The sequence below is a fragment of the Notothenia rossii genome (assembly GCF_949606895.1).
Source record: "Notothenia rossii genome assembly, chromosome: 2".
NCBI lineage: Eukaryota > Metazoa > Chordata > Actinopteri > Perciformes > Nototheniidae > Notothenia > Notothenia rossii.
Genome location: NC_136904.1, coordinates 1279958 through 1302952, shown reverse-complemented (window position 1 = coordinate 1302952; position 22995 = coordinate 1279958). Strand labels below are relative to the sequence as shown.

The 22995-nt window shown below is 42.1% G+C and overlaps 1 protein-coding gene across 4 annotated transcripts in view; it reads right to left on the bottom strand.

Moving 5' to 3' along the window:
• Positions 1–22995, bottom strand: part of LOC307025940 (uncharacterized protein) — a 128249-nt gene that overhangs the window by 63651 nt on the left and 41603 nt on the right. For all 4 annotated transcript variants that reach the window (XM_079660949.1, XM_079660948.1, XM_079660950.1 and 1 more), the window contains one exon: positions 14809–15903. In XM_079660949.1, coding sequence (XP_079517075.1) covers positions 14809–15903 — 1095 coding nt within the window. The remainder of the gene's footprint in view (positions 1–14808; positions 15904–22995) is intronic.

Here is a 22995-nt window from a genome sequence, read left to right as displayed (position 1 = left end):
AAACGGCCTCTGTGTTCTGCAATTCCGGCTTCCTCACGTAAGTAAACACTGCGTAGAGTCTGCTGCGTAAATATGCTGACGCTGGTACTTTACGCAGGACCATATCTCTAGAACCAATTGGTCGATTTGGATGATTGACACCTTTTTTTTAACCATTAGATCCAATAGAATCGATTGGCAGTTCCCAAATCCCCGTAAACATTACCATTGCGGAGTGATAGTGATGCAAACGAAGCATATCTGAAAGTTGAAGCCATGGACTGCTAAACTTTATACCCAGTATATTGCCATAAATATGATGATGGATTATCAGTAAAAATGTCAACGTGACACAAAGACATTGGATTAACCTTGAGCGGCGTTTTTATTCCGTTGAAAACAACTTTTGATCACAAATCAACAAAAGCTAAGACGTAATTATTGTTATGGTTTTGAAACCGGATGTGGTTTTCTTTCTCTTTTCTGGCTGATGGCTCGTCGTACAGTGATGACTTTACATGTATGGAATCTCAGCTTGTTAGTCGACATCATTTCTTTTTTTTTTACTTTCTTTTTATTGAACAAAGAAAATAAACACAAACACCTTACATCACTTTACAGCACATCAGTATCAATCTACACCAAAGACAGTACATATCAGCAAATGTTGGAAAAGATTAAATAATAAAAATGCAGAACATTTGAAAAATCAAAACAGGGAAAGAATAATACAAACAAGAAATTACAATAGAGTCGTAGTAATATTCAAAATAATACCACACATACATCAAAGGATCTGGGATTGTTCTCAGGCAGAGAAATGCCTTGTCAGGGGAGACCACCTCTGTTCAAACAAGTCTGTCTTTAATTGTAATTGGGCAGTCAGAGCCTCCATCCCATATACCTCCTTTAATTTTAGTTTCCATTGTGCCAGCGTAGGTGGTTGTGGCTTCCTCCAATTCAATGTCACCATTTTCCTAGCAGTCAGGAGTATATGCAACAGGTACTTCTGGTTTCTATTACATACATCCTCTGCAACCAGATCAAGTATAAAGTGACTAGGGTTGAGCGGTAGATCAATTCCCATAATTCTGTCTATCTCCTCCTTTACGCCATGCCAGAAAGAGACCATCTTTGGGCAGTCCCAGAATATGTGTGAGTGGTCACCAATCAGGCCGCACTCCCTCCAGCAATACTTTGCTGTGGGGGTGTCTATACATTTGGAAATTATCAAGGGTGTCCTAAAGAACCGTGTAGTTGTCTTCCAGTCAAACTCCTTCCACGTATTACTGTTTATACCTTTGTGACAGCCCTTACACAAAGTTTCCCATTCCCCATCTTCAATTATAATATTCAACTCTAACTCCCATTTATTTTTTATGTGGACGGTGTTATCCGGTTAATCCATTAATAGGTTCCTATAAATATAGGGAACATGATTCTTAGTCGGTATATTGTGCCTAATTATATTGATAAAATATGTTTCAATGTTTGTTGGGGTATTCTTGATTATGTTCCAATCTCTATGTTTTGTAATGTAATCACTAATCTGTAAATACCTAAACATGTCACACGATGGTAACTGAAACTTCTCCTGGAGATAGAAAAAATGGCTGCAAAATATTATCATAAAATAATTGGTCAATAATCTTTAGACCTCTGTCTGCCCACTTCTTAAAGGTACTGTCCGCTATTGAGGGGAGGAATTCTAGATTTCCCTCAATTTGCATAGCTCGAGAGAGGGCAACTGTCCCCCTAAATCTCTTTTACCGCAGACCACACTTTTAAGGTGTGTTTCACATATATGTTTTGGACTCCGACTTTCTTTTGAGACTGTTGGCTCATAAAAGCCAGAGTGGACAAAGGTATCCCTGGTAATGAGCTCTGCTCTATACCAACCCATCCTGTCTCTGTGTCATTGCGAATCCATGCTACCACTGCTGTTAGTTGCGCCGCCCAAAAGTAGTGCTTTATGTTGGGGAGGCTGAGCCCGCCCTGGTCCTTCCCAAGAGTAAGTGTTTTATATCTCACCCTCTGCCTCTTATTCTGCCATATACATGTAGATATAAGCTTATCCAACATATTGAAGGCAGATGCCGGGACCCAAATAGGCAGAGATTGAAACAAAAACAAAAGTCTGGGTAATATGTTCATTTTTACAGCCTCTATTCTACCCAAAAGTGACAACGGCAGCACATCCCATCTAGTTAAGTCAGTTTTAAACACCTCAAATATCTTTTTATAATTAGCTTGGAACAACTGTGTTATTTTGGGGGTGAGTGCAATCCCTAAGTATCAAAATCCCTGACCAGACCTGTGAAAGGACACTGTACTATCAAGTTGACTTGGCCAAATCCCTGAGATCATCATTGCCTCTGACTTAGTGGGATTCCTTTTATATCCCGATACCAGGCCATATTCTTCCAGATTTTGTAAGAGCGCCGGGACAGAGGACTCTGGGTTTCCAGATATATTATTATATTGTCCGCGTATAGACTGGTCTTATGTTGATTCCCATCCTCATCCTTTATTCCCTGTACATGAGGATTACTCCTGATTAGTTCTGCAAGAGGTTCAATACTAAGGGCAAACAGGGCTGGGGATAAAGCATCTCCCTGCCTCGTCCCCCTTCCCAACGCAGAGAAATCCGAGCAGTGGCCATTGACTAACTCTCGATCTTGGGTTATTATAAAACACTTTGACCCAGTTAATAAAGGTCTGACCAAAGCCCATATGTGACAGTGTCCTCTGCAGAAATGTCCAATCTAATCTATCAAATGCTTTCTCAGCGTCTAGACTGAGAAGCATTGATGGGGTTTTCCTCCCGGCTACAAGTGATTGTAAATTGAGAGCTCTTCTAACATTATGAGTACCATGGCGCCCAGCAATGAATCCTGTTTGGCCTGGGTGTACTAGCTTCCCAATGCACCTCTGTATTCTACTAGCTAGAATAGAGGTCAGGATTTTAAAATCCTGACAGAGAAGGCTTATGGGCCGATAACCCATACATTGTGTGGGGTCCTTCCCTTCTTTATGAATAACCGTAATGATCAAGAGACCAGGATTTCGGTGGGTCTCCTTCATCCAATGCATAATTATATACCCGACATAGGACTGGTGCCAACTCATTCACAAAAACGTTATAGTACTCCCCTGAGTACCCATCGATACCGGGAGATCTGTTATTCTTGAGGTTACCAATACTATCTATTATTTCCTCTACTGTAATGGGGGAATACATCATGTCAGCCTCCTCCTGTGACAATTTGTTTTATTCTACCGAGTCAAGGAGACGTGATATCTAATCCTCTTTCCCTTGTACCTCCTGGCCCTCATATAGCTTTTTGTAATACACCGCAAATGCCTCTGCTATTTCTTTAGACTGAGATGTAACTTTCTTTGTGTCTTGATGTTTAATTTTAGAAACCACTCGGCTAGATTGAGCCTTGCGTAGTTGATAGGCCAACAACCTACTCGCTCTATTACCCATTTCATAATACTTTCTTTTTACAAATCTAAGCGCTCCCTCTGCCTTATAGGTAAGTAGATCATCTAATTTGTTTTTTTCATGTTTTAGCAAATCCAGTGTGACCCTGTCCCTCGATACTTTGTGTTCCCTTTCAAGTCTAGTTATTTCAGTCTCTAATTTAAGCCTCCTCGCCTCTTTTTGTTTTTTTAATCTAGAAGACATTTGAATGATCTTTCCCCTCATTACATCTTTAGAACCATCCCATAAAATAGAAGGAGTAACTTCACCATTATAATTTATATCAATATACTCCTTTAGGCCATCACGTAATTCCTCTTGGATCATTTAATATTGAGACATTAAGCCTCCAATATCTGAATTGTCTATCCTGACCTAGGTTCATTTTCATTGTGATGGGGCCATGGTCAGACAGTGTGATTGGTTCTATCTTACATTCTGTTACTCTATGCATGTCAACCTTAGATAGGCAAAACATGTCTATTCTAAAGTAACTACCATGAACTAGAGATCTGTATGTATAATCTTTATCTTTGGGATGGAGACATCGCCAGGCATCTACCAAACCCAGTCCATCTAACATCCCCAGGGCAGTGGTTATTTTCCTAGATCTAAGTCCCTTCTTAGCAGGCGATCTGTCCATGCTCGAATTTAATACACAATTGAAGTCCCCCCCAATCACAATAGTTCCCTCCCCCTCCTCTGCCAATTTGGCAGCAATTGTCTTGAAAGAATAAGGACAGTCCTTATTCGGGGCATATCAATTTAGAAATGTGAATTTATCTTCCCCGATCGTGCCTATCACCATGACATATCTGCCTTCCTCTTCCTGAATTACTCTTTCACTGGTAAAGAACACAGACCTACTGAATAAGATCGCAACCCCCCTCTTCCTCCCACCCTTAAACGATGCACTGTAAACCCGTTCCACCCAGTCTCTCCTCAACTTTAAATGCTCAACTTCAGACATATGGGTCTCTTGTAACATTGCAATTGAACATTTCAAAGCCTTAAATTGAGAAAGTATTTTTTTCCTCTTAATAGGATTTCCCAATCCCTTAATGTTGTAACTAACTACAGTTATATTATCCAATATAGGTCTATCTTTAGTCCTTGCTGTCATTGCAGGGCCTTCTAATTAAACTGAACATTTCAAGTGGGGTCATACATTGTAACGGTCCTATCAGCTGTAAAGGAGTAAATAGTGACAAAAACGATAAACACAGTGTTAGAAACAAAACACTTCAAACTGTCTTCCAATTCCTCAACTGGCCTATGCAAAGCGACCAGTCCCCGTGTGCAGCCGGGCAGAGAGTGGCGGCATCTCTCTGGGATAAACACACAACGTGTAAGTGCAGCAGACCTAGCTCGTTGGCTATACTGCTGCGGCCCTAGGGCTGAGTGTGAGTCACTCGTTTTGATAGTCAGTCCACGGATCCTAACCCAAACGATCATTATGCTAGTAACGTAACATTCTGTACTCAGCAACATTTAAAACATAACATATAGTGTAGGCTAATGTAAAATAAAAATAAAAATAATGAGCCCTTCTAGAAAACGTTATTCACAAATTTTCATCTCTGACTGAATGATCAAGCTTACTTCATCGTGCCTGTCAGCCGTTTCCAGGGAAGACCCTACAGTCCTCCTCCGACAGCAAGTTCGCATTTTTTGCTCTGCGGTTGTCCCATCTCTCCCATCGGCGCTTCGCTTTGACATTCTCCTGCTTGAGTTCTTTGATGACACATCTAACCTGGGCATGTTTTCTCTGCAGTTCAGGTGATGAGTCATTGTCGAAGTAAATTTGCCTGTCACCCATCTTCACTTGGCCCTGTGTCCAGGCCTGCCGTAGGATCTGTTCCTTTACTGTGTAGTCAGTGAATCCTACCAAAATGGGACGAGGGGGGTCATTCTCTTTCGATCTCGGGGTAAGTGTCCTGTGGGCACGGTCGATTCTGATGTCATCTTCCTTCAGCGGTAGTGAGGGCAACACGGTTGGAAGTAGCTTCTTAATAAAGGCCACCATATCCCTTCCCTCCGAGCCTTCCGGGATCTGATATTGTCGTAGATTTTGTCTTCTCGCCCGGTTCTGGAGGTCCTCACATCTTTCCATGAGCTCAGCTTCTTGTTGCAGTAGAAAGCTAATGGCTCTGCCATGGGTCGCGGCCTTCTCCTCCGTGGCACCGATACGCTCTTCCGCGTCAACGACCCTCCTCTCCAGTTTTGTTAGCTGTGTACTCAGACCGCCGACCGATGTCTCCAGTCTATTAAATGACTCATTGATTTGACCTTTGAATTCTTTTACATCTTGTCTCATCAGTTGAATTTCCCCTCGTATTTCTTGGTTCAATTTCTCTATTGATCGTAGAATGTCCTCCATGCTCGTCCCAGCAGCACCCCCTGCTTTGCCTGTTACGACAGACTTAGCCATGCTAGGCGTGCTAATGCTAGCGGTGGTTGTTTTCACTGATTTCTTCTCATTTTTAGAGGATTTCTAGTTGTGCTTTCACTAGGGCTCATGCTCAGAGTGTAGTTGGCCGTTCATTTGCAGAGTTTTGATACATATATCCAGGGGTGCACATGAGTGGTACAAAGCGCATTTGTGTACCGACGTACTTGTGAAGCTTTTCCAGAAGGCGGTTAGATCACCGGACGACAGAGTCGGTTTCCGTGTGCACAGACAGGGCTGCTGTTAACGTCGGTCTGCGCTAAAACAGCTGATCACAGCGTTCACACGCTCCTTAGTCACGAAGCACTGCACTCCACTACCCCCCCCCCCCGCTGACATTCACGATACAGAGGGCTTCATACTCCACTAGCACCCACCCCCCGCTGACATTCGCGATATAGAGGGCTTCATGGGAACTTTGAGGGGAGCCAGAAGTTGGAGTACCAAACACTGACTCCAGGTACAGTACCTCACTGAAAAAGTTGTGTGCACCCCTGCATACATCGTTTGGTAGGGCACTAAATCCGCGGAGCACAACACCTTACGTCTTACGTTGGCATGGTGCCACCGGAAGTCGCATAAGGGCATCTCTACCGTGAGTTCTGTGCAAAAGTTCATTAGCATTAGTTAGCATTTTTTCGCTCAGGGCTAATTCAGAGGCTTGGTATTACTCTTGTGTTTCTTTAAGCTAAAAATGGTTCATATTGTCGGTTAGCGGAGTTTCTTTCCATTAATTGGCTATGGAACATTAATAGTTTCATAGATGTTTAGAAGCCCTGAGACAGTCTCGAAAAAAAACGTTCCCGAGCGCCGATCGGGGGGGGGGGGGGCCCTCGTGCTTAAGAGGTTAACCTGTGGATTAACCTTCAGCAGCTTTTTTATCATTTTAATGCCATTGAACACAACCTTTGATCAGAATAAACGCAAAAGACGTTTCTCCCGTGATTTCTCCATAAAGCTACGTGGTGGGATGTCTGTATTTGCTTCCCATGTCGCGAGTTCTGATCGCTCAGTGATGATACTAATACCCCTAGAATCTGTTGAATCTCAGCTTGCTAGCAAAGCTTGTTTGTGCAGATTTGATAAGTAATAAAGTATTTATACCTAGAGTTCTGTGCTAAATGCGTTAGAATTTTTTCGGTCAGGGCTCATTTAAATGTGTCTTGTAAGACTTGTGTTTTGTTTTGGTAAAAATGGTTCATATCGTCAGTTAGCTGAGTTTCTTCCCGTTAAGTAGGTATGACACATTAATAGTTTATTAAATGTTAAGAAGCCCAGAGACACAGTTGTGTGGAAAAAAAGTTAGCTATATCAGGAAATGCATCTCTATAGGATGTGGTAGGAGTTTGTCTGGTGCGCACTTCTGCAAATTTGAGTAATATATAATAATACACATAATTAACACAAAGAATATACTTTATACAGAAATGGTCATAAGAAAAAGACCTGATAGGAACTCAAGCAGTTAGTAGTTTTCAATCACGACACCTATCAGAGTGCAAGCAAGAGGAATCAGCTAGCTAGCTCCGTGGAGAATTATTAAAAGTCTGCAGCGTGAACGTGTTGGTGGACTTTGAGGTTACTACGCCGAGAAAATGTTTTCCCACATTGATCACAGCTGTGAGGTTTTTCTCCTGTGTGGATTATCATGTGATCCTTTAAACTTCCTCTCAGTGCAAAAGATGTATTACAAACTGAGCAGCTGAATGGTTTCTCTCCTGTATGGATTCTCATGTGTTCCTTTAAACTTCCACTCTGTGTAAAAGATTTCTTACAGACTGAGCAGCTGAATGGTTTCTGTCCTGTGTGGATTATCATGTGATCCTTTAAACTTCCTCTCAGTGCAAAAGATGTATTACAAACTGAGCAGCTGAATGGTTTCTGTCCTGTGTGGATTATCATGTGTTTCTTTAAACTAACTCTATGTCTAAATGAATCGTTACAGACTGAACAGCTGAATGGTTTCTCACCTGAATGGATTCTCATGTGGTCCTTTAAACTTTCTCTCACTGTAAAAGATTTCTTACAGATTAAGCAGCTGAATGGTTTCTCTCCTGTGTGGATTATCATGTGTTTCTTTAAACGGCGATACTCTGGAAAGGATTTCTTACAGACTGAGCAGCTGAATGGTTTCTCTCCTGTACTACGTCTTGAATCACTGACAGGGTCTTGTTTATTTCTCTGAGAGTTTGAACCTGGTTCTCTGGTCTTCTTCCAATCAGTCCTGTCTTCAATGTCAGGTTCAGAAGAGTCTCCGGGGTTGTCCTCAGTCTCTGGTTGTAAATGTCTCTCTGGATCTGAGCTCCTGGCTGGTTCTGGTCCTCCACAGTCCTCTCCATCAGCTTCTGTTTCCAGGTGTTCAGTTTGTCTTTGATGAAGCTGAGAGGACTGAGGTTTCTCTTCATCATCTTCACTCTTCACAGAGACAGGAGTGAATGTGAACTCAGTGATATCAGCCTCCTCCAGCCCTTGAAGCTGCTCTCCCTCCTGACTGATCCAGAGTTCCTCCTGTTCCTCTTTAATGTGTGGGGGGGGCTCTGGGTCCTCCTGGTCCAGACTGGAGCTCCACTCCTGCTGCTCAGGGGGAACCTCTTCTTTAACCACCACCAGCTGCTGGACGTCTGCAGGAAACAGGAAACACAAGCAGAGACGTTAGAGATGTTGTGTTCATTACGTCACCGCTCAAAGCCCCGTTTTGAACCCCTTGTTTGTATATTCCTAATTAATATCATAAATACCTATGGCTAATATCTTTTTACATGTATGCACCAACAATTATCGCAGAGAAAGGTAAGTGTAATTATAATGTGAGTGCTTTGGTACCCCTAAAATCACATGTGGATACAGTTTGGGACCCGGATTGCCTTTTTTGTTTTTAAGGCAGCTCTAAATAGAGATATGAATTATTTAGAAGAGTAACTAGAGCGGTCAGTCAAATGAAGTGCATGTGGATTGTGATATATAACCTATTTCTTTGCTTTGTACTACGTAAGCAACCTTCCCACGTGAATCCTACACAAGGCGTTATAAATGAGGACCCTGATCTTCATGTAAGTCACAATTATAGACAAACACAATCTGTTTCATCTTGTAGAACACACAAGTATTCGTGTCCATTTTGATTAAATCACTAAAAGTATGTAGCCTCCTAGAATTGAACAAAAAGTAATTGAGTCAGTAGTTAAAACACTTTGTTTTAATCAGTGAAACAAAATAAGAAATGCTGTTCCATCGTTAACTTATAAAAATCCTTCCTTCTAGCTTGACATTTCATAGAGGGTGCTCAAACATGTAGGGTTTCCCATTAATGTATTGGGTGCTACAGTTGAATTTTCTACTGCAACAGTCCTCACGCATATACACAACATACCCGCGACTGTTACAATGAAGGCTCGATAATCAGCTCACGGCATATAGGTGTAAGCAGGGGTAAAGTGCTATTTTTATATGTGGTGTGTGGACCTCACATCCTCGAGGCATGCCCCCCTGGGAAGATTAAAAGCACTGTGAGAGCAAAATGAAGAGATCTATGGATACATCTCTCAACACCCATATGAAACAGAACTGTAAACAGATTTACTTTTTCTTTATGGATATTTTACAAATCACTCCCCTTTTACTGTCATATAGTATTTCATAACTGTTTTTCATTTATTCTCTTAATTTTGTATACCTACAATGATCATATGAAGGTGTGCCTCGGAAATAATTGTTTACATTAATGGTGACCAAACCGTTTGAGACACACTGAGATAACTGAGACTAAAGTTAGGACTCTCCTCCACCTTGTTGTTGAAAAAGCTCCTTATACCCATTAGAGTAGCGCGCTAGCACCAGAAGCTAACAACAACGATCTCCGGTACCGGGTCGCTCTCTCTCGCGCGCACACACACACACACACACACAAATTGGCTCGTTCTAAACACAGACAGAGCCGAGCTTGAATGAAACAGAGACCCAGACATACTTGTACTGTAGTATATTATTTTCGAATCAATAATTTATCAAATTATGATTTTTTTTTTTTTGTCATAACAATTCTTTTTTTAGTGAGCCGGATCATTTGGCTCGGCTCACCAAGAAGAGCCGGCTCTTTCAGCTCCCAAGCGGCTCTTCAGTTTACCACATATTATACCTTTTATAATTCAATCAAATGTAGCCCTGTTTTGACTAATGATTTATATGTGTACACATATATCACTTAAATTGTTCAATACATCCTTTGTACTGAAGTATTCAAAAGTAAAAATTACATTTTTTATATAAATAGCACTGACTTGCTAGTAAAACCACGCTACACAAAGCAGATAGCAACACCTATAATAACTGAAGCATAGACATTTTTAAAAACGACAGCTACTGTATCGACATTTTAAAAGTGTATTTAAAGAAAAAGCCCTAATAAAACAGCAGGGCTTTTAACTAAAGAAAAAAAGACAAAAACAGCTGACATCAAATCTTTGCTGAGCCTAAAGATAATCATAATAAATGAATAGTGAAAATAAATATATTGCAATGCTCAAAACTGCAGCATCCAACCGTCTCTAATCCTTGGATGTTACATGTCACTGCATGCACGCACTGAGCACCCGTAGCGCGGAGATCATCATATCATTCTGCCAAAAAAACAAAGCCGGCTCGTTCGTGGGCGCGAGCCGGCTCCCGTCGTTCACTTAAAAGAGCCGGCTCGTTCGCGACCGACACATCACTAAGCACAAGGACACTGGTAGGGATCGGGCTATTGAGGGTGTTGAACAGTTTGTGTGTTGTGGACATGCGTGGGCGCGCATGAAAATGTATAGTATGTGCCTATATTCTTTCCTGGTTCGGTTATTGGTGGGTTAATGATCACAATACAAAGCTTACTCTGCAATAGAAGGCAGTTAGCAATATCTGCTAACTTTGCTATGATGATCACAGGACAGCGTGAGGTGCGGCCGCACCAGGTGATGCTCCCTCAACGTGCATAATGTACAACGTAACGCCCAGTTGATGCAGGGCCAATGTATGGAGTTTTCTTTATATTATAGTCGTTATATAGATTTCATTATGTGCTTTCCTGTGTGATTGTTTAGAATAGTTAATTACTTAATTGTAAAAACCTGTCATTTCAATCGTCATTCTGTTGCGGCCTTTGGCCAATAGAGGGCAGTATACGCCAGCTAATTGTGCGATTTCTTTATCTACCTGATTTACTGTCTAACAATGTCACTGGTCATTATCCCTCTATAATACCTGTTTATCTATTGTGTATCTTTATATTACAGATACCACACCCAATTACTATTGCATGTTCAATTCACTACCCTGGAGAATCAATAAAGTGTTTAAAGTTAGAACAGCCTGTGGACAGCCGTTCTTCCTCGCAGACAGTAGCTGCTGTAACTACCCGATCTGCATCCCTGCCCGATCTGCATTGCGCATTGTGCGAGATGGTCCGCCATAATGGACAACTCCGGACGGCAACCCAAATAGGACACTTGACACAATGACGTTTGCCAAAGCACAAATTGAATGGATTTAACTTCTGTTAGACAGCTATATGCCATACATGTTTGCATACATTCACAGTAAATATTTATTCAGTATGATTGCTGTCTAACAGAAATTAAATCCATTTCTCACTTATTCTGACAATGTACTTAACCCCAGATAAAAGAACCCAATAAAAAGAGTTGTTAAAGAGCAACTTCCAGGTTAAAGACACGTGTAGGAAAATGATGAATACACTAGATTTCCCCAAAAATATACATAAATGTACACTACAGTGACATCTGGCGTCGTTTTTGTAAGACATTTTTACTTCCGCATAAAAAAGCCTCTGCACGTGACCTCCCGCGTGTGACGTAACACGGGGGACACAAGGGGGAGAGCGGCCGGTGTAACGTATTAATAAACATGGATCCCAATGCTAGTTTCGACACAGAAGATACAGAAGAAGTTGAACATGTATATTTGAATGCATATGACGGACCACAACCTTATAATTATGAGCCTGCTAGGCGTCCAAGAGACCAGGAGCAGCCAAGGGTTAGAAGAAATAACGGCCATGGGAGAGAAATGGAGCTGTGGTGTGAGGAGAACCAGTGGAGAACAGAGCAGCTATCTTGGTGAGTGACCGGCGTTAGCTACAGAGTGTTAGCTAACGTCACATCACAACATTGTGAAGTTAGCTATCATATATCAGGCTATAACTAAAGTAGTATTGATAATATAGTAACGTTACTGGCAGGACTGTTGATACTGATCCATAACATAAACTAATGCGCAAGTATCAGCCGTATCTCGCGTTACCTAATGCAACTCCACACAACGTCTGTACCGGAGGAGAGAGAGAGAGCAGGGAGGGGGGGGGAGAGAGATGTAATACGGTTTCCTGATAAACATTTGTCCTAACAGGCTGGTATTTGTGCAACCTGCACAAACACAATACTGCACCATGATTACAAATGGTGAAATACAATGTAAAACTACCGAAAAATACCAGCTCCTTAAAACACAACCGCTCAACTCAACGCAACTCTACTATACCCGCGGTCAGAGAGCGGAGATGTGTCCCCTGCGTGATGTAATATGACGCGTTTGACGTATGACCTTAAAAAAAGCCGTTTTTAAGAGCAGAGCTCAAAATTGCTCCTTTCCCTCTGAATTCCTGCCCTTATGTCTCGTAAAACATATCAAATCCTTCATTCACTTTTTTAATTTCCAAGCAAGTTTAAGCATAAATGCCATCTAAGCTAATTTAGAGATGGCCCTGAGCCCAATAGAGATTGCCCTGAAAAATGCGCGCAGACGAAATGACGCACGAAGGGTTTGGGGGGCCTCCCCCTAGAACATTTAGATTTTTGCAGGTCTTAGATGCTGTCTGGTGCATTCTCTAGACTGAATTATAAGATGAACCACCACAATATTACAATTGTATTCTTCATTTCACTTGTTTGTGTTTGCTCTCTTGCATGCCCTGCATAGCTATAATACATACTTAAGTTGTTGGTCAAGACACTTTCCATCCGATGAAGGCAAATGCCTTCCCAATGTAAAAAAGTAGAAAACATTACATTCAGTTGTAACTGCCAAAACAAACATTATTTACGCTATTATGGCCCCTGTTAAAAATGTTTTTAATGTTATCTACTGTAAATTGGTCGAAAGAATGCTTCCTCATCCAGAAGCTGACCGAGCAGACCCGAGCAGCCGAGTGCATCCGCGAAGCACACACAATGGCGACGTCAGAGTTCCCGTTAGCAAGCAAATCTAAATCTCTTTGGTCAAAATGTCCAGTCAAAATAATTTCCCTTTAGCGCAATACCGCTTCAGTTGCGCCACTTATGTGAAAGACAAGAAGAGTATGTGACAGACAAGAGTAGTCAATTCTAATGTGTAACACTTAATGTGGAGAAAGAGATGTGCTGTATGGGTTGATCTGTTGCTAATGCCTCGGGGTTCCGGTGGGCATGTAAACAAATGCATAATGCTGCGCTATACTTTGTGGCCTCACCCAGTTGCATAGCGACACTTATTGTTTAGGTCACGGTGTCTTTTAATAAGCAGGTAGTCATATCATTAGCTAGAACTAGCTGGATCTGATCGATATGGACATAAACGAGAGTGAAGTCTATTCTGAAGGGAGAGAGAGATCAGCTGCTACTGACGAGTCGACACGCAGCTCTGCTTGATCACATGCAGCGGTGAGCGGAACAAAACACACACTTCAGGTTAGAATATCACACGTAGCTATTTTAATGACCTCTCAAACTACCTAAACTAGTTATAGATATGTTTAGTTTTACTGTCGGGTCACTCATTACTGATCCGCGAGCTGCATTATACTGGTATAATAGATTGCCCGATCGGGCAACCAGCAGGTGAGGCTTCATGGCCCGAGCTAAATACTAGATGGCCCCGGGCCATCGGGTAGTCCTTAATGTCGAGCCCTGAGTGTCCTACTTGGGTTTCCATACGGAGTTGTCCAATATGGCGGACCATCTCGCACATGCGCACTGCAGATCGGGCAGGGATGCAGATCGGGTAGTAACAGCTGTCACCTTCGTACAGAGGACAGGACAATCTAGCTGCAGCACGACCCGTATATTTTCGCAAGCCGTGTTGTCAACACTAATATTACACTGTATACAGTAAAACATCGGCAAAATTGGTACTCTATACATTGGCATCGGCTGACATTTTGTTAATGTATGCATCCCTCCTAACGATAACAAAATGGAGGTGGGACTTGGCTTGTCCACTGCTCCTAATACTAAGATGGGATAAATGCAGAAACCTGGGCAGCCGATTTGACCTGGGGGCTTAGACTTTGAATCGAAGGATCACCGGTCTCGATCAGACCAAATACAGAGCGTGGAGTGGTACCTGGAGAGGTACCAGTTCACTTCTTGGGCCACCGCGGAGGTGCCCTCAAGCAAGGCACTGAACCCCCAGATCTAGGGGCTGGCAAAATGGCTGCCCATTCACTCTCCTATCCTGCATGGGGTTCAGTTTCGGCATGTGTTCATGTGTGGGTACAAATAAAAGTTATTTCCCTGTTGGGGATAAATAAAAGTATATATTGTATCTTCAACAAACTTGGTACAGTGAAGGTAAAGAGTAATGAAAAGAATAAAGACTATAACAAAAAAAGTAGAGAAACAGGAGAACTCTTTAAGCAATCAGCCACTCACGGTGGCGTCAACATGTTGTACATGATAGGCTAAGGGGCGGGACATCGCTAAGTGGTCGACCAATCACAACAGAGCCGGCCAGCTAACCAATCAGAGCAGACTAGGCTCTGGTTTCAGATAGAGGGTGAAACGAGGCAGTATGAGAAACATAAAGAGCTTTTTTAACATTAAAGCATGGAGACATGTCCCAGTGAAGACAACATACTATTACCAACCTGAAAATGAACAGAATATGTCATCTGGGTCGTTGTCCTCAGTCTCTGGTTGTAAATGTCTCTCTGGATCTGAGCTCCTGGCTGGTTCTGGTCCTCCACAGTCCTCTCCATCAGCTTCTGTTTCCATGTGTTCAGCTGAGCTGCTGGCTGGAGGCTCTGCCTCTCTGTTCTCCTCAGTTTGATGAAGCTGTGAGGACTGACGACCAACACACTTATGGGTTTTGACCAAATTACCCCGGATAAATCTTTTATCACAAACACTACAAGGGAATGGTTTCTCTCCTGTGTGGATTCTCATGTGTCTCTTTAAATCTCCTCTATGTTTTAAAGATTTCTCACAGACTGAACAGCTGAATGGTTTCTCTCCTGTGTGGATTATCATATGTCTCTTTAAACCTCCTTTCTGTGTAAAAGAATTGTTGCAAACTGAGCAGCTGAATGGTTTCTCACCTGTGTGGATTTTCATGTGTGTCTGTAAACTTGATTTCTGTGTAAAAGAATTGTTACAAACTGAGCAGCTGAATGGTTTCCCTCCTGTGTGGGTGCTCATGGGTCTATTCAGATGTGACTTGCTGCAATTTTCTTTCCCGCACTGAGAGCATATAAAGCGTTTCTCTCTAGCACTACTTCTTGAATCACTGACAGGGTCTTGTTTGTTTGAAGCTGACACAGGTTCTCTGGGCTCCTTCGAATCTCCACTGTCTTCAGTCTCAGGTTCAGAAGAGTCTCCGGGGTTGTCCTCAGTCTCTGGTTGTAAATGTCTCTCTGGATCTGAGCTCCTGGCTGGTTCTGGTCCTCCACAGTCCTCTCCATCAGCTTCTGTTTCCAGGTGTTCAGTTTGTCTTTGATGAAGCTGAGAGGACTGAGGTTTCTCTTCATCATCTTCACTCTTCACAGGGACAGGAGTGAATGTGAACTTGGTGATATCAGCCTCCTCCAGCCCTTGAAGCTGCTCTCCCTCCTGACTGCTCCAGAGTTCCTCCTGTTCCTCTTTAATGTGTGGGGGGGGCTCTGGGTCCTCCTGGTCCAGACTGGAGCTCCACTCCTGCTGCTCAGGGGGAACCTCTTCTTTAACCACCACCAGCTGCTGGACGTCTGCAGGAAACAGGAAACACATATTCAGAGAAACTGTAGAGTATTAGAATTAAAATTCTAACCACGAGTTACACTTCATTAACTTTGCAGCCCATTCCTTATTTTAAATGCTTGCCTATTGATTTGCTAAGTCCGGCACACTTTGTACTTCTGTTGGCTCAATAGTCTGTCAATTACACTTTTTTTCCAGATGCTCAGGAGAGTTTCAGGACAACAGGTGAGTTAGTACTGTAGCTGATCTAAAACATAGTAACAGTGCTTAGTTTGGACAGGGAGAGCGTGGGGGCGACGTATCTACTTTTCTTTTTGCAGATATAAGTTGCTACTCGTAGGTTTGAGTAATTCATGCTAATGTTAGTTAGCAGGGTTAGCTCTGTATTTACTGGCTGTATGAGATGTTGTTCTGTTTTAAGTGATTATTTTAGACAGTCGGAGGGGCTGTGATTCTCACGAAACCACCTTTGGTCATGTCTGTGAGGAATTGACAGGCAAAATTACAAAAATAATCAAATGAATCAATTCTATATCAAACTGCATTGTATATTGTATGTGGTACTATTGCTATTGTTGTAGTTGAGGTAGTAATTCATATTTTTTTCACAATTTTTCCATGTAGAAATTCATTACCGTAATGCATCCAGAGTTTATTTTTTTACATTTAACCCCAAAATATCAGAATAAATCTGCACAATTTAATAAATACATAAATACAAAAGATTGTTGAAATGGTACATTCTTACTGGTAATATAATTATTTTGGGTCTAAGATTTATGAATTAAAATATTTTTGGATTAATGTGTGTGTCCGGAGCATGTGAAGTTCATTACCGATGCACTGCCTATTTGGCCCCATTACAATTCCTGTTTGTTTAAATTAAAAAAATGTTTACCCATGATGCATTGCATGGAAGAGAATATGCAAGATGGCTACAAGGTAAGATGTCCTTTCAAGGTCAAGCTATAGATATGTTAAAGATTCCATTTACTGACACCCCAGTGTACACTACTAACTATCATTACCGTAATGGGGTATTATATAATGTTTTTTTTTAAAGTTATTGATTCCAAAATCAATAGAAAAGTAGCTTTTATAGAGCCAGAATGATAGTGCAAATATTTCTTCTGTAGCATCATGGCTATGCTAACTACTATGCTAGCTAGTGTTATGGTCATTCATTACCGTAATGCTCTGCATTCATTACCATGTCATATAGGAGGCTGTTACGGTAATGAACACAATTGTTGCGGTAATGAAAGAAATGTGTGCAGCTATGTATGGTGAGCTTTAACTATAAAGAAAAAAATTATATATATTATTTGAATCTAATTTATTTAATGAATACTGAATTCCTCTTGAAATTAAGTTCAGAAAAGGTGGAAAGGAAAAGGGCAGCTTCCAAGGTGAGGGTGGTGAAGCACAGAGAGAAAGTGTACAGCAACCCAGAGCTGCTGGAAGAGTACAGAAGGAAGGAAAGAGAGAGGTTAGAACAGGACATCTTCACATTGTGTGTGAGAGAGAGAGTGAGAGAGAAAGAGAGAGACTGAGAAAGAGAGAGACTCAGAAAGAGAGAGACTGAGCCAGTGTTTCCGCCAGGGGGCCGTCTTGCCGTCATTGGACGCCCTTTTTCAGCTCGGAACGCCCTCAACTCGAACCGAGGCGGTCCAAAAAAAAAAAGATTTATCCGAGAGAAGATCGAAAATGTTTATCGTTTAAATCAGGGGTTCCCAAAGTGTGAGGCGCGCAGCCGGCAGAAAAAAATAAAGAGAAACAGTGAAATCTAGCTTGTTAACTTCAGCTAAATGTATGCAAGCGGCAAAATATGGACAGATTTGTAGTGAAGTTACCTAAAGTGAGAGAGGAGACAGCGTCTGTCAGAAAACGGAGGAAGTATGACAATGATTATTTGAAGCTAGGATGTTCATGGAGCGGTCCTGATGACACTCCAGTGCCACAGTGTGTTATCTGCAACGAGGTGCTAGCTAATGACAGTATGAGACCATGTGAACTCCGGCGTCATATTGAGACGAACCACCCGTGTTTGGTGACCAAGCCACAGGACTTTTTTGACCGGACGCTCGAGGAATTGCAGTCACAGAAAAATGTCATTGACACATTTAGCACTGTGAATACAAAGGCAACCGAAGCACCGAGTGGCGTTACGGATAGCTAAGGCAGGTAAACCTCATAACATTGGTGAAAAGTTACTCCTCCCTGCTGCTAAAGACATCTCCGTCTCAACTATTTCTCTCCGAGTGCAACGTATGAGGAAGCTGCCATCCTTAACCTCAACATGTTTAAAACATAAAGATAAAGAGGTTTAAAAAAGCTATTTAATGTTTTAAGGAGGTGACGCTCAGCAAAAAGAGAAAAGTAGCGAAAACAGAGCATTTTATGACATTTTCAATTACTGGACCTCTTTGAAATGCAATTGAATACCCCTGCATTATAGCAACAATAATAATAATAATAATAATAGCAATAATAATTGGGGGGGGGGGGCGCGGCTGTGATTATGTTCTCTGAGGGGAGGCTCATCTTCCCACACTTTGGGAACCCCTGGTTTAAATGACAAAAAGGAAAATGACATCCCTCTGTTGGAGGGGCAAAGGAGGCTGCTGGGATTTTTTTCGCCGCCAGAAAAGTCGGTTCCTGTGACGGAAAAAAGTGTACTGCCAGTAGTGTTGTCACGATACCAACATTTTGGTTTCGATACCGATACCAAGTCAAGAATTGCGATTCCGATTCTTTTTCGATACTTTTCTTAAAAAAAAGGAAACGGTCTTAAATTTAATTATTGTGCTTTATTTCAGACCAGAACCATAACACAAACTTTTAAACAATGAGGACAATAAACTAAATAAATGACAAGAATTTGTATTAAATAAAATTAAGCATCATCTCAAACAACTTTTTTGTTTTATAAAATATATATTTTTTTATATTTTATTAACATGTACATGTTATGTAACAGTAATATAAATAATTATTGACAAAATGTACATTGCAGATGTTAGCCACATTGGTAAGTTAGCTTAAAAGATAGCCATATTAGACAGTTATCATTGCCATTAATTGCCTCGTCAAACTACGAAAACGTTCATTTGTCACAAAATAAATTACACTTGTTTGACTTAGATTTGAGGGCATGGGCTTGAGCATGATGTAATTATGTTATCTATCACATTCGCTAACCTGTCTGTCTTTAAACAGCTCTGGATGCCGGTCGGCGGGTGCTTAGCCAAGTTTGATGTGTTGGCTCCCTTGGTTTGCAGGGATCTAAAACATGTCTCACAGACAGGCCTCGTGGTGTCCGTAGGCTTGCCCTCACTGTCAGAGACATCGCTCAAATACTTCCAAATTTAGCTTCTGGCGTCTTTTTTGTCAACAAGCCGAGGCGCAGCGGCAGTTGCACTCCCACTTGCAGCCATGCTTCTCGTTTAGTTTTCTCACATGCTCTGGCAGCTAGCGCGTGGCCGCGTGCACGAGAGAGGGGAGGGACTTAGAACGTGCTTGAGAGGGGCGGGACTGCAGGACCGGCTGCAATGCAGGGAGTGGAAGCAGAGCGCTGAACACACACGGCTCTTATTAAAAAACAGCGCTTTCTCACCGGAGTACTTTTCCCCGTCATTCTTAAAGTACCGATACTAATGAAACGGAGGAATCGTACAGTTTTTAACGGCAGGGTATCGCGGTACCTTTCAAGTATCGGTACACCGTGCAACACTAACTGCCAGCGAGCCTTGCCGTTGGCTCTCAGCCCGAGCCTGAGTTGCCGCCATCCTATTCTCTGCCAGCATCCCCCACCCTTGCAGGTTCCCCGGAGCCGGAGTTGTCGTCATCTAGCCTCCCACCCCATCCAGAGCCTACGCCATCTGACAATGTCACTTCTACACCCGTAAGCCACGAAAAGAAACCGGTCAGCCACAACAAAAGGAAGTTTGTCGGAATCTGGAAAATGAAGTTCCCGTGGTTGTGCTATAACAAACAAAGTCATAAAATGTATTGCACACTATATGTAAGGGAAAAAAGCATAATGTGTTCACCGCGGGGACGTCCAACTTCAGGGTGAAGACTATAGAGATGCACATAAAGGGGGTGGATCACAAAGCAGTGCTAGATGCACAGCATTTACGAAGAAACAACGTTCAAGTTGCCGTTAATCGAATGGTCTGGGCCAGATCAAAGGCGGTAATCGCGGCCAAGAGGAACGTGTACTACCTGGCAAAATAACTGTTGCTGACAAACAAAAACAAAAGCTTGAATGAACTGTGCATTCTGCAGGGATGTGAAACCTTGGTAGAACTGCACGTTTCAGAGAACGCCCAGTATACTCACAACGACATAGTTCAGGACATGCAGTGCGCCATAAACAATGTGCTGAAGGAGGATTTAATTGCAAAGTTAAATAACTCAACATTCAAGGGGCTCATGACTGACGAGTCCACAGACATTTTGGTGGAAAAGCTTCTTTGCACATGTTAACCTAATAAATGACGGTGACTTAGAAACCCACTACTTGTGCAACACAAAGATTACTGCATGCGACGCTGTTACCGTAACGCAAACCATTAAGGAGCAGTTGCAAAATTACAACATCGACCTGAACGACATAACTGGCATCTGTACAGATGGGGCAGTGGTTATGACTGGAAGAGAAAATGGGGTCGTGGCGCGTTTTAAAAAAGGGAAAACCCAGCCATCGGTTGCACAAACTGCGCTGCACATAAGCTAAACTTGTGTGCCCAGCAGGCTGCTGTGGCGATACCATCCCTCCAGCGCTACCAGAGGAAGGTGGGCAGCATCTATGGATACTTCAACAGCAGCTCTCGGCAAGCACGGCTTAAAGAAATGCATGTCATCCTGGACACTGATGACGTGAAGCTCAAGTCAATCCATGCCGTCCGCTGGCTGAGCTTCGGCGAGGCCAATGTTGCTCTACAAAGAACAATGCGCGCTGTAGCGGAGGTGTTTCAGCAGGACGCTGAATTAATGCATGACACGATGGCCGAAACACTAGCAAAGGCAATGCTGACCTATGAGTTTATCGCCATCAACAGTCTGCTGTGCGACATATTGGGGACCATAGCGTGCCTGAGCAAGGCATTCCAGCTAAAGTCCCTTTCCTTCGCAAATGTTCAGCCTGCTGTAACCTCAACGATCAATGCGCTGTGAGCCATGCAGATTGGAGATGAAGGCGGCCCAAAATTCCAAGAATTCCTGGCCAACATTGCGGAGAACAACGGCGAGATGTATTTTAAGGGAGAAAAGATAAAGGCCACCAGGGCGATGCGGCAGGCCGTGGATGGTGTAAGGCAGCGCTTCCTCGACACCCTCATCCAGAATATTGAAGATTGTTTCCCCCAAAATCGGCCTCTTTTCGCATCTTTGACCCACGGTGTCTGCCACGGGACAACACTGAACGTGCGCGATTTGGACGCGATGAGCTGCAGACCATCCTGGATCACTTGTGCCCAGCGGGACGGGAGCCTATCGTTGACACGGACACCTGTAGCGCAAAGTGGTCACCTTTTAAGGAGCTGGTCCATGCAAACTACAGCAAATATTCCTTCCAGGAGTTGGTGAAGATCATGGCTACACAACATGCTGGCTTCCTACCTGAAATCACAAAGCTCCTGGCTGCAATCTCGGTAATTCCAATGAGCACGGTGCCGTGCGGACGTGGATTCAGTGTTCAAAATCGCATAAAGACCAAGGGCAGGGCAAGAATAAAAGCAGAAAATCTCGACGTCCTGATGAGAATCTGCATTGAAGGACCACCCATTGAACAGTTTGACTTCTACAGAGCCCTGGAAAAGTTTAGAGTGAAAAAACACCACCGCATTTTCCAAGGACCATGCAAGGAGCAGTGTCCCTGCCGGCAGCGGTGATGTTTTACAGGTACATTATGTATCATGTAACAAACGTTACGTTACTATTGTCTATTGTGTGTGTAAAGAGAGAGTATATAAAAGTAACGGTGCAATTAAAAATTGTGTGTGTGTGTGTGAATATATACGTAAAGCGATGGTATTTATAAAGCGATAGTATATCTCTTCTCCATGTAAGGTCATTACCATAACAAAAACTTTTCATTACCGACATGCTCTTTTCATTACCATAACACTTCCTTAATAAGTTAATATTTTGATAGGAATATGGAAAACCTTCAAATTTTCATTTTGTTTTCAGGAAATGTTTGGTATGTCTGTTCATATTTTAAAATTGTCTTTTTTCAATCAATTGTACAATTTACACCACAGTAAAACTCAATGTGTGGAACATAAAATTGTGTTACGGTAATGAAGTTAATAACTACAATTATTATATTATTATATATTTACCTGAATTATTACATTATGTGACTACTTGTGACTATTGACAGCAGCATACATAAAAAAATAAAATGCCAAACATTTACTCAAATATTTAGTTATCATCAATTGAAAATGTGTTACGGTAATGAATTTATTTGGTCAATGACTCGTTAAAACTCTCTAAAAATGTGTTTTAAAACATATACAGAACTTTTCTTTTACTACCACTAGTTCATTTAGAACCTGGTTGAAAAAAATAATTTTCAAAATCTGCATCGAACTGTTTTGGCACATGTTCGTGAGAATCACCTGTGCCCTTAATTTAACACGTAGAAAATATGCAAGAGTAGTACGAGACAAAATCTCAAAATCCTGAAATTCATCTGGAAATCCTGAAACTTTTCTAAAATGTCAGAGTGCTGACTTTTTTCTCAAATTGAAAAGTCAAATTAGTGACTGTAGTTGGACCAACGGTAACCGGTCACCTAATACCATTACCGGTCTGTGGGAAACACTTCATCATAGCTCATGACAGAGATGGAGTACTCAAGTCCTGGACTCGGACTCGAGTGCCGATTTTTGGGACTTGTGACTCGTCATTTTGCATGCTAAGTAGCCATGTGCTTTCTGGGGCTTAATCTTTATTGATAGAATTTAAACATTCACTATAATAATTGTAGCGTCCCCGGCTGAATGATGGTCAGACTCTCCAACTGATGGTATCTGTTTATTGCACACCCTTGCTTTTATACAATCATTACCAACGTAATAACTTGT